A 13439-nucleotide genomic window follows, 5' to 3' on the forward strand; every position below is an offset into this window, starting at 1 on the left:
AATATCTCAATGGCGAACGTGTCAAGTATAAAAGCCTCCTCCGTTTCGTGAGGTGCGCGATGCAGCGCCAGGCAAAAGTATAAATCAGTCTTAAGATGTTTGCTTTTTCTGTAGTTCAATGGTGCATCTAACCTGTCTTCAGTTCTGTTCAATTTGAATACATTTATTTTACCACTAATTTTGTGAATTTGCATTTTCTCTTTATGTGTATGTGTGTTTTTGATATTGTAATATAGGTCTTAAATTTAATGCTTAATGGTCCTAAAAAGGTCTTAAAAAGTCTTAAATTTGACATTATGATATCTGCATAAGGGCAACACAGTGGCACAGTAGGTTGTGTTGTCGCCTCATAGCAAGAAGGTTGCTGGTTCGAGCCTCGGTTGGCGTTTCTGTGTGGAGTTTGCTTGTTCTCCCTGCATTCGTGTGGGTTTCCTCTGGGTGCTCCGGTTTCCCCCACAGTCCAAAGACATGTGGTACAGGTGAATTGGGTAGGCTAAATTGTCTGTAGTGTATGAGTATGAATGAGTGTGGATGGATGTTTCCAGAGATGGGTTGCGGCTGGAAGGGCATCCGTTGTGCAAAACATATGCTGGATAAGTTGGCGGTTCATTCATGAAAGCGTACAAGTTTGAGATGCAGTTTGCGAATGTTTGTTCGAGCGACAGATTTGAGAAATACCAAATCAACTATGTTTGTAATGACAGAACTTACGACCTTAGTTGGCTAACGATGGTTTTCAGAAACACACCCCTGAGCACTCTCTTTCACCAATGACAGAGACTAAACTTAAGACCCACCCACCCGGTTTTATATTAGACCCGCCCACCTGATCACCAACGGTCACTGCCGCTCGCATAGACGGAGTTCACCAAATGTTGCTCACTCTCAGTTGAAATGAGGCTTAAGAAGTCAGCCCGGCGAGTTGTCAAACTAGCCTGACAGACACTCATCGACAGCCTGACGCTGCCCAATGGCTGACTGCCATCTTAAAAATAAACATGGTTTATTTCACAATCCTAGACTGCCACATTGCAGAACCTATGCAAACTTCTACTCGTTTTCATTGAGGAGCAGACTTCTCACAGCTGTCATTTTAATTTGATATTGAAATGAAAACCTGTGCCACATATGTAAATATGGTGCTTTTAGCAGTGGGGTTTGCATTGAGATGTTTCCTACTCAAGCTGCTGCTCAAGTATTTCAAACTTCTCTTCTCCCTTTAACAGACAACGAAAAATTGCATAGATAACCTCTAAGAACACAGCCACCCAAAACACTTTTCCATGCATCCACAACAAGTTTTGCACAGTCAAATGAGGATAATGCCATCAGGATTAGAATCGGAGCTCCAGGATTCTGATGTTTTGCCCATTGCCCTAAAGGCTTCAGTAAAAATACAATCCCTCATCGGATTGGCTTATTGTGGGACTCCTGGCTTAATGTGATCCTGCTCCACCTGCAGAAACCCTTACAGAGCTCACATGTGTGCCTCTCTATCGCTTAGCATGAACCATCGTTAACCGCCATTAACCACCCTCAGTGTTGCAACCTCAGTGTTGCCAAGGCTGCATCTAATTTGCTCAGTGAGGTGTTAATTTGGCATGATCCGTGCTATTTCCATGTCATTACAAGTTTCAGAGAGAATGTATCTCTACGTAAGCAGAAGGCCAATTAATTGTCTGATTGTGCTGTGGCCTAGGGAACGTTTAGCAGCTGGTAACGGGAGCTTAATAGATGCATCAGGGCCTTTGCCTGTGGAGAAATATGAAGCTAAGAAAAACTCCAAATTGTTCCTCCACTCTGCAATCTCAGGGGTGCGCAGGTGCAGGCCAACAAGGTGGCAGCTGGGGTGAAGAAGTACGACCTGAGCAAGTGGAAGTACGCTGAGCTGCGAGACGCCATCAACACCTCCTGTGGTAAGAGCAATCAGTCTTCTCAATCTGATCCCAGAACTTCCTGCTGACCTCAAGCCGCTCTTGGCAAAAAAAAAGCATGTCATTTTGGAGATGGGGGACTAACATGCGTTATGTGGGAGATGGGGGAAATACAGCTTTTTTTTTTGGAGGGACTGGTTTTGAAGCCTGCTCTCAGTCCATTATTTTTTAAAAAATGAATTAGTGATATATTCTTCCTTTTTATTTGCAAGTCTCTTTGTTTATTTGTCTTCTCTGCTAATTGAGACTTCACTTGATTTTTTTTTTGCTCCACCGACTTTCTGCTCTGTCATGTTGGTTTAATTTTTAGGTGTTTAGACTCGAAGGAATAGTTTACGCTAAAATAAGTCATAATTTAGTTGCTTTTGTGTTGTTTGAATTCTTCTGAAGAATACAAAATCAGATGCTCAGACTGTTCTTGTGAAGAACACATAAAAGTTCACATTGAATTTTACTTTATACACTTTAAAGGTCCAGTAAAGTTAAAAGAAAGATTTTTAGATGTTAGTATCAGTAATATTAGCTTTTAAGATATCTATAAACTAGTGCGCACCAAAACTGACAAAATTTGTGTTTGGAAGATATAAAACTAATATAAACAAGTAAAGCTTGTACTTTTTCACTTTTACCTAAATGGATCAATGGTATGCCCTGCCCCCTTTGCAGTTGAGCTCAACCACTCTCAATGACAGAGCTGTGATAAAAACAAAATGCTATTAGCTTTAGGGTGTACTCACACTAGGTACAGTTGACTTGAACCGTGCTGAAGCCCGATTGTCCTTGCACACTGTATTTTGCCTGGAGCTTGACCACGCTTAAGTCATTGTTGATGTGATTCATTAATTTAACAGGAAGAGAATCGCTCTCGCTCAGCACAGTGGAAATTGCTTTAGTTATATCATTTTGTATTATTTTTAGTCATTTGGGATGCAGTGACACGCAGTCAAATATTTTGCCAAACACTTTTGACTGTCTTAAATTTCATAAAAGTAATTGTGCAAGAAGTTTGTATCTTTAATAAACTATATCAGTTTGCGTTCATTGAAAAGTAAGAATGATTAATAAATTAAATTAATCATGATTTTAAACAGTCCCTTAAAAGTGATGTTGTGAATTCGGTTTGGGCTAAGGCGTTCTTTGCACTCACACTACAAGCACACCGCACCTAAGCCCAACCAAACATCGCTTTGGCACAGCTCTTCCAACTGGGAAATGCACCCAGGCACGGTTCAGATAGCCTAGTGTGAGACCACCTTTATTTTTAATAGGGAGGGGCTACACTATGTCCCACCCTCTCTTCATATTTCGGTTGGGATTACTTCAAACATCAAACAAAAGTGCATATTTAAAGCGCTTCACTGGACCTTTAAAATGAATGATACATTTTAACTTAATTTGAAGTAATTTGAAGTTTACTTTGCAATATTTTGTTTCAGTATATTTTACTCTCTCTTTGTTGGTTTTACTTACAGTAATAGTGAATTAAGTCATTTGAAGTGAAGGCTTTACATTTAAGTTAACTACAAAGTAGATTGGCTGTTACAATCTGAAGTACATGATACAGTTGAAATCTAAATTATTAAACCCCCTTTTTTTCTTTTAAATATTTCCCAAATGATGTTTAACAGAGCAAAGAAATGTTCACAGTATGTCTGATAATATTTTTTTTCTTCTGGAGAACGTCTTATATGCTTTATTTAGCTTAGAATAAAAGCATTTTTTAATAAAAAAAAATAAGGTAAAAATTATTAGCCCCTTTAAGCAATTTTATAATAGTCTACAGAACAAACCATCATTATACAATTACTTGCCTAATTACCCTAACCTGCCTAGTTAACTGTTAGTTTAAATGTCCCTTTAAGCTGTATAGAAGTGTCTTGAAAGATATCTAGTAAAATATTATGTACTGTCATCATGGCAAAGATAAAATAAATCAGTTATTAGAAATGAGTTATTAAAACTATTTTGTTTAGAAATGTGTTGAAAAAATCTTCTCTTTGGTAAACAGAAATTGGGGAAAAAAATAAACAGGATGCTAATAATTCAGGGGGTTTAATAATTCTGATTGCAACTGTAACTTACAGACTCTGAATGAATAAATCAATGAATCATTGTCTCATTTTGTGTATAAAATTAGTTTCCTGTTTAATAAAACTGCAAGTTACTAGACCTTAAAACCAAAGCAATGATAAGCTAAAAAGAGAAAAATAAAATAAATAAACTTTGAAACAGTTTACCTTGTTAATGTTCAGCATGAATCTGAGCACATAAAATGAATCGTAATATGAAACTGGGCTCAGTGTGTTTGACCATGCTGTACTGACTATGTGAACTCTCACTCTTATAGATATAGAATTGTTGGCAGCTTGCCGAGAAGAATTTCACCGTCGTCTGAAGGTCTACCATGCCTGGAAATCAAAGAACAAGAAGCGAAATACAGACACAGAGATGAGGGCTCCCAAATCGGTCACCGACTACGGTAAGCAATGACCCATTTCCCCAAGAGAACAACACAACAGAATACAAACTGCTCCATGTGTAGCTGATGATTTCATGTGTAATGGTAAAAGGTGATTCAGCGTAATATCTATTCTGGAAAGCTACTCCTCTGAGTGTGGTTCCTCAAGGTTGAATACGCACTTCTCTGTTTGTTATTTTTCTCGAGAGCCTCGCGGCATGTTTTGTGATTAGCATTGGGATTGTGATGCACATAATGCAGAGCGCTATAAGCACATCTAAAGGCACTTGCTGCCGTTTCAAGGAAATCAAACCTCTCGCTTATTTGCCTGCTTGAAAGGCACGTCACCCTGTTTGCTTGTTAGAAGACTAGCGCTTTTTTAAAGTGTTTGCTCGTGCAGAACAAACAGGAGATTTGGAGTTGCATGACCTGCAGGTTTTCTTCAAACTCTTGGGCTCCCTTGTTGTGGATTCCTCAGATGTGCCTTACCTTCAAACAGTGGAGTGCTTGTATCAGGTGCGCGAGGCTTATGCCGTCTCACTCTGAGAGATGAAATCAAGCTTCTGGCTTTGCAAAGTCAATATTGAAGTGCAGAGAACTTCTGCGAGAACTTTCTTGACATTATGCCATCCTCCGAATCTGTTTGATCTTCAGGGATGAGGGATTTAAAACGCACACTTCCATTTATGATGTCATTTAAGGCTGGTTTGAAATGTATTTGGAGCTGAAAGTATAAAAAAAGGTGCTTTGATATAAAGATTAAGATTTGAACGCCCCTACTTTGCTGTGTAATTCATACTGTTACTATTTGTGATATATGGGTATGAATCATACTGCGCGTTGAGGAATGTGAAAAGAGCCTCATCTTAAATTGTAAGGAAACCTGAAAAGGAACAACTCTAATGCTGAAATATGAAACCCAGGAAATTTACATGTAGCATGGTCTTCAAAGAAGAGCTTGCAATGTAAAGTTGTCTACTAGTAGATATAAAAGGAGTAATGAATTAAGTTGGGCTATGGTTAAAGACTGCAATTCTAATTTATTACTCAAATCAGATTTTTTTAAACAGCTGTTCACGTTGCTTTAGGTTATTAGTTAGTTTGTTAGTTAGTTTATTTATATAGCACATTTTTTACAACACAACATTGCCCAAAGTGCTGAACACAATTAATACTAATTTAAAAAAGTCCTACATCACATACATAACAATTAAAACATAATGCAAACCCCTCAACATTAAAAAGGCTTAAATGCTAAAGAACAAAGATGCAGTTTCAGAAGCTTTTTAAAGGGTGTCCGCTGGGTCTTAAAAAGTTGATTAATCAATGTAGAGAAATTCAAGGCCCTTAAAAAGTATTTAAAAATGCTATTTTGCAAGGTATTAAATTTTATATAAATTTTTTATTGTGCAATGTATGGTTGTATGCTAAAGTTTACCTGGATTAAATCTGCCAATATCAGGATGCTGTGTAGTTTATGAAATCAGTAAAATCCTGCTAGATTTGACATCCTGATGCTTTGTTTACTGCAGTAATCAAGGCAACACCATTATTTCTGCTGATCTTTAGGCACCAACCTGCTGAATTAGCTAGATTTAATAGATTTTTATTCAGTATATGAATAATGTTTTAGTTTTGGATTAATTTCTTACATTAATATTTAGTAAATATACTATAAGTTAAAATCTCGCCAGTGTTTCAGGTGGAAATCTAAAGTGGATATAAGGTCTTAAAATGTATGGAAAGAGTCTTAAAAAAGGTCTTAAAAGCTACTGAATTTCACACTCTGATTCCTATGTATACTTTGTTTTTAAAAACAAATAAAGTTGGAGTGTGTCTAATGTGAGGTGGAAGCTTGTTCCAGAGTTTTGGGGCGATAACCGCAAAAGCCCGATCCCCACTTCACTTACACCGGGACATTGGTACAGAAAGAATAAACTGATCAGAAGACCTTAGTGACCTACCAGGATTATATACATGTAGGAGATCTGATAAAGTAAGGTGTGCCAAATTTAAGGATTTAAAAACCAAACAATTATCATTTAAAATCAATCCGTGACCTAACAGGCAGCCAGCCCAGAGAGGAAAGAACTGGGGATATGTGCTCATACTTGCTCTGACAGTCCCTGTCAGAAGTCTCGCAGCCACATTTTGGACTAATTGCATTCTATTCAGGGCATTTTGACTAATACCCACATATAAAGAGTTGCAATAGTCAAGCCTTTCCAAAATAAAAGCATGCACCTTCTCAAGGTCATTAAAAGAAATTACTTCACTTTTGCCATAAGTTGTAAATGGAAAAAAATGGTTTAACAACTGAATTTACTTGTTTGTTAAATTTTAGATCACTGTCAAACTGAAACCCTAGGTTTCTAACAACAGGTTTTTGAAAAGTTGATAGCTCACCAAAACCTGGTAATTCCGAAGGGGCTTCTCATTGAAATTTAAAAAAATTGACAACACCCAGGTAACCCTGGCTAGACATCTAATTAACCTTGATTAGACATCTCATAAAGGGGTCAAGGCCATTTTTATTATTATTTTTAAGAGGTACATAAATCTGAGTGTCGTCAGCATAAAAATGAAAAGCCACCCTATATTTACGAAAAAAGATCCATAAGTTAAAATATATAAAGAAAATAAAATAGGCCCAAGGATAGACCCTTGCAGAACTCTACATGTCAGGGGTCTGGAGGATGAAATGTCTGACCAACATTAACACAAAAACTTCTGTTTGACAAATAAGATTTAAACCATTTAAGAGCAGAGCCCTGAATGCACACCAATTTCTCAAGATGGGAAATAGGGATCTCATGGTCTAGTGTCAAAAGCTGAAGTAAGGTCAAGAAGCATAAGGATCACAGAGTGCCCCGACTTCCTAAATAACAAAATGCCATTCATCACGCTTAGCAGTGCAAACTCAGTACTATGATATGCCTTAAAACCTGATTGAAAAAATTCATGAACACCGTTAAGCTCCAGAAAGCTCTGTAGTTGTGTAGTTGTGTTGTTTTAAATGTGGGCAATAATAGATTCTGGTCTCTGATCACGGTCCTGGAGTGACCTGTATGCACAAAAGAACAAGCACAGCCTACTAAAGGTAAATAGACAGGGCATTAAAATAAGACATTGTGCTTTTATTTCTTTTTGTGAAGAATAGTGATCTGCTGAAGAAGCCTTCAAATAATGTGCAGAAAATATAAAAACAAAGACGGGAATGTGAAAAAAAAAAGAGAAGAGAAACATTTGTGGTATGAGCTGCAGGACTATTGAAATGCTTGAGGACTCATGGAAGTGCACAAGATATTATACGTTTATTTTAACTAGCTGATTGCTGCTTTTGGATGATACTTGCTTATTTTTATAGTTTTTTAATGTCAGGCAGCCGAAAAATATGCAACCACAGCTTTAAAACATGTTTAATATCACTATTATGGTATATCAATTGTCTATCAATACCGAATTGAGTTTGAAAAACAAAAATCAATTTTCACGAAAAAAATGGTAAAAGATAAAAAGCTTTAAGTGAGAAGTGTGTCATATAGGCAAATATTTATAATAAAACAAAACCAATTTTATTCTATAATTGTTAATTTACAAATAGGTAATAAAAGCACCTTACAAAAAAATGCTAATCTCTCATACTTCTATTTACTTTGTACATAGAGTGCTCAATAGCAGTTAGCTGTTAATGCACTGAATGACTGTTCATATTGACTACAGACGATATCAAATGCTGCAGGGAAAACAATGAAGCAACCATGTGTTTAAAAACATTAGTGTTTAAGCGTTTTTTTTAAAGCAGCTTGACAAAAGAAGTGCAATGTCAAGTATTTTAAACTGAGGAAAATCCATAAAAATCCCAGTAAGAACTGAGTGATATGACATAATGCATAAACGTGCATTAAACACTTTCAGCAGTCATATTCAGCAGTCTACTTGTGTTTCTTGCCTTACTACAAACATAAGCTGCAAATTTCACAATGTACATGTTAAACTAACAAATGTTACAATTAAACATACCTTAATTCTCTTCGGAGTTGCACCGAATAAATTTATAATCCGTATATCCTGCATTTTATGTCCTGACGCACATTTCAACAGATGGCTGTTGGATTCCACATGAACTCCTTGTTTCTTAGCAAAATTTACCAATTAGGTGTTGGGAAATTAAGTGTGCCAACACGCCTCCGTTTGAGTGACGCCCCCGGCTGTTAGGTCGCTCCCTGGGGGCTGGCTTAAGAACAATTCATAAAGCCCCGCCTCCTCCATATTAACAAACGAGACTTGAGTTCAAATAAAAAAAAAAACTTAATTACACTTGCAATAAAATTTCCCAAAAATGGTTTTGATCAATTGAGGCACTGGTTATCAAGCTGATATGGGTTCAGATTTTTGTAAAGAGTATGTTTTTAGTAGGGCCAGACAGAATCTGCTGACATTTTTTGCTATTTCTGAGGAGAATTTTAAAAAATCTGCTTATTTATGCAGAATGATTTTAGGAGTATCATAACCAAAAACTTAATATATGAAATAAAAAATATTACCTTTTTAACTTTTATTTAATGTTTACAATGCAAATCCACTTATTTGGTAATCAAATCAAGTCTTTGCATGACAAACTATGTTGTACATAAATCATATGAACATTTTAATATTACTATTATTATATCATAACAATATAAGTGAAATTAATTTAAATGAATAAAATAATTGCACAAATATAAATTTACACACATTTATACATAAGTAAATAAATAGACTGAATGGTGGGCTCAAAATCTGCGCATTTCTGTGTGCGCAGATTCCGTTTGGGCCTGGTTTTTAGCCAGTAATTTAATACGATAAAAACAAGGCATGTCATCATGATTGACATTTAAGATTGTACATTTAAGAACTGTCTGTGTTGTTTATTTGTATGTGGTGATGCATTGTGAACTAGAGACAATTTTCAGCAATATAGAAAATAAAGTAAAGTAAATAGTGAACAATCTGTTGAAATGTGGTGTGTCTGGCTTTAGCCTATAGTATAGTACACAGTCTGTGTTTTGGCTGCCAAACTTCTGATAACTTGGCTTGCAACATTATGGTCTGTATTTTGTTCTGATAGGGCCTGTTTTTCACCAGGGTTGTAAACTAACAGAATTTACGTGAGGACTAGGAAACAAGGCTGTTTGAGGCCCACTGTATGGCCATTTACATGTAAAGAACTCTTATTACTGAACTCTTAGTATACTGGAGTGTTTTTGTGCAGCTGAAAACTCTAGTGCTCTTGCAGTAATGCTCAGCTATGAGCACAGCTTTAGCATTTTTAAATTCAGAGTAGATTTGTATTGAATAATGTGTTTTTATTGTTTTATGTGTGATATGCTGCAACTCAATTACCTTTGGGAAATGAGTAAAGGATAACTAACAAACTAACACTTCTTTAACTTTCAGAGTATTTAAAAATGTTTAGTACATTGCCATGCTGCTGGCGTTCTAAAAATGCAGAACCTTTGTTGACAGAAAACTAACAGAAAAATAAGATATTATGTGCACTTATGAAGCAGGGCAAAGAAAATGACCTAAGGGCTTCATGCAGAATAAGCAGGAAAACTCCAAATGCATATTATGCTTTTAAGGCACAGAATGTTATTTGTGTTATTCATTTATACAACAACAAAAATTATTTACAGGTTGGATAGTCTCAGTGTTTTTCGATTTTACCCGGCAGCTAGGAAAGCACCTTCCTTCTGCCTGCTGCGACAAATTCAACAAGGTGAGGTCAGAAACGTTGTGTGTGGGGGAATTGGAAAAAAAGAAGAAACAATGTAGACTGTGGCACTAGAGCGAAACAGAATCTTATGGGAGAGGGACTGAAAATCCATGTAGAGCTCTACATTGCAGGCTTTTGTGGATTGGAGCGGGACAACGGTTAAAAGTTATGTGCGGGACAAATTATATTTTTTTGCTGGAGTGAGCAGGAGTAACACAGTCTTGTGGGAGCAGGACTAAAAAAAATCCATACTGTGCAGAAAGAGTTGCAACAAACTGTTATTTGGATAATCAATTAATCTAGAAATTATTGTGTATAGTCTAATGTTGCTGGCAATTAAAATACATATTCTAGCTACTAAATAAAACAAGGTTATTACTTCAGATTTTGAAAATGGGATTTTTAAATTATTATTACTACTACAAACGTATTGCTATTATGCAATTACAATTTTTATACAACATTTGTTATTGTATTTTATTTCACCATTTAGAAAGACACCGATATAGCCTTAGAAAACTTTTTTACAGAAATCTTATTTTGCATGCTATCTTCATCAAATTTAAATAATAAACTCACGAAACACTTGGCTTTCAAGGTATGTTTTATGCCTTTATATTAATGTACATATTTTATGACATTACAGTAATGTTTTCCAGTGTTTGTATATGGAAAAATAAATATTGAACACACACACACACAAAAAAATCTCATTACTTCATAATATATAACTCTATATTTAACTATATATATATATATATATATATATATATATATATATATATATATATATATATATATATATATATATATATATATATATATATATATATATATATAACGATGTATATATAACGATGTGTATGTATATATATATATATATATATATATATATATATATATATATATATATATATATATATATATATATATATAAGCATGAAATTTGAACATGAAAGTGTCATCTTTCCAATGATACCTATTTTTATTTATTTATTTATTTATTTATTTATTAAATTGTAGCTTACTGTTAGTCCCCAAAAGTGAGTGCTGGCTAATATGGTAACTATGAAACAATGACTAACTAATTTATCATTTTGCCTAACATCTCCTTTATAAGTGTCATGGTAATCAAACATTCATTCATTCATTCATTCATTTTCCTTCAGTTTAGTCCCTTTATTCATCAGAAGTTGCCACAGCAGGATGAACCACCAACTTATCCAGCACATGTTTTACACAACAGATAAACTTCCAGCTGCAACCCAGTACTGGCAAAGATAATAAAACAGTCATGTCAAACTCTTACTTAATATAAATCTTATTGTATTTTTTTGTTGTTGTTTTTTTTTGCATTCACAAATAAAAACATTAGCTATCTTCACACTCCAGAGTAGGGATGCGCGATATTGGAAAAATCTGATATTGCGATATGTTGTTTTTCTGCAATTAAATATTGCAGTATGAATCTGATTTTACAAGATAGTAGGAATAGCACTATTTGACGGTTTTCTGGGCAGTTCAAGGCCCCGTTTACACTGTCAGGTCTTGATGTCCAACTCCGATTTGTTGCCTATATCTGATTTTTTTGCCTGTCCGTTTACACGTTCTTTTAATTGTGACCCATATCTGATTCATTTGTTCATTTGTCATACATTTTTTTTTGTCATGCATGCGTAAAGGTGGGTTCTAGCATCCGCGCCACACTAGCCATGAAATTGTCTTGCTTTTAGACCTGCGAAATATGCGTAGTTTGCCCAACTTTAAAATTATTTTGAGGTGGAGGAGGAGGGAAAGGGTCGTCATCGCAGTTTGCGCCTATGGTTTATATATGGTGTCCTCCACCATTCAGAGAAATTTGTGGGTACGAGGGAGATCTCCGGTCTGGTGTGAGCAAATTTTATCGACTGACCACTTTCCTCCTGCATGTTTCCCCTGTTTACGGTGTCAGCATCTCCACACATGCTCTTCCTTCTACGTCATTAAACCACAGAGAAGTACCACATTGTCACAAGTTTAATGATGTACAAAACGGAAAGCCTCAATAAATCCGATCTGCCTGTTTACATGTTAGTCGCATTGTCACATATGCGATTTATATCTAATTTATTTCTACATATGAAGGAGGCCTAAAACCGATCTGAATATCCGAATGCTTGCGTTTTAATCGTGTTTACACGGTCATAGAACAGATCTGATCTGTATCACATATGAGCAAAAAATCGGAATTGGGTCATATTTAACTGGCAGTATAAACGGTATTCAGATAGAGGAATTAAATAATCACAATGCAAAAAAATTAATTTCTTACTTTTTTGTGTCTTGTTTCTTTTCCAAATATTAAAACATTCTTAGAGCAGGTAAAAATATTGTTTGGTTTTCACCGTCCGAAGAAATAAGTGAAAGTTAAGAGTTTTTTCTTAAAACAAGCAAACATATCAGCCAGTGGGGTTACCGAAATAATCTTGCTTTCGCTTGGAAATGTAGATATTTGGACTAGAAACAAGTATGAAAAACATTGCTTTTACATAAATCATATAAATACAGCAATAAAATACAATTCTATAAATCCTGGTCAACTATAATTCCGACTCAACATTGCATATTTTTGCAATGTGACTATTGCCGATGTGCACATTGAGATTTCGATACTGAAACAATATATTGTGCAGTCCTAGAGCAACTTTGTGGATGAATATCAAGATCTAATTCAAAGCTAAGCTTGATCTAATTTGTAATTTTTTTATAATGTAAAGCCACTTGCATAAAGCCATTGTATCAATTTCTATCAACACAGGTGTCTGTCCATGTGTCAATCTAAACTGCAGAGCTCAAACAAGCATATGACTAAATGATTGTGGTTTTGACTACTAAAGAGTAAAAAAGCACTTTGTCTTCAGTATATGTGCTAAATATATTATAGATATATGAAGAGTTTAGATGCAAAAGCCTCTAAATGCCATTTGAGATTTTCTTTTAAAATGAGCATTTTTAGACTCTTGTGTGTAGGTTTAATCATTTTACTTTTATAGTATTTTATAAGTTCTTTTCATTGCCTTTAAAGTGAAATAACTGAACATAAACATAGGAGGCTGAAAAAAACGCTAATTTTAGGAGAACATTTCAGATGGCATTTAGAGGTTTTTGCATCTGAACTCTTCATATATTCATGTGTTCGTGGTTTTGTACAATTTTGGCTTCTTTTGTACTTTGACATCTGTCCAACCCCAAATGGAACACATCAATTGTGATCTTTTAGACTTGCAGTCACCCCATCCACAGGTTTGTT

General features: G+C 35.3%; 1 protein-coding gene across 2 annotated transcripts in view; it reads left to right on the forward strand.

Annotated features, from left to right (window-relative positions):
* The window catches only part of myo6b (myosin VIb), a 149522-nt gene that overhangs the window by 129024 nt on the left and 7059 nt on the right, over positions 1-13439 (forward strand). For both annotated transcript variants that reach the window (XM_056476720.1, XM_056476719.1), the window contains 2 exons: positions 1813-1916; positions 4282-4413. In XM_056476720.1, coding sequence (XP_056332695.1) covers positions 1813-1916; positions 4282-4413 — 236 coding nt within the window. The remainder of the gene's footprint in view (positions 1-1812; positions 1917-4281; positions 4414-13439) is intronic.

This window comes from Danio aesculapii, chromosome 17 (genome assembly GCF_903798145.1).
Source record: "Danio aesculapii chromosome 17, fDanAes4.1, whole genome shotgun sequence".
In the NCBI taxonomy this organism is placed as follows: Eukaryota; Metazoa; Chordata; class Actinopteri; order Cypriniformes; family Danionidae; genus Danio; species Danio aesculapii.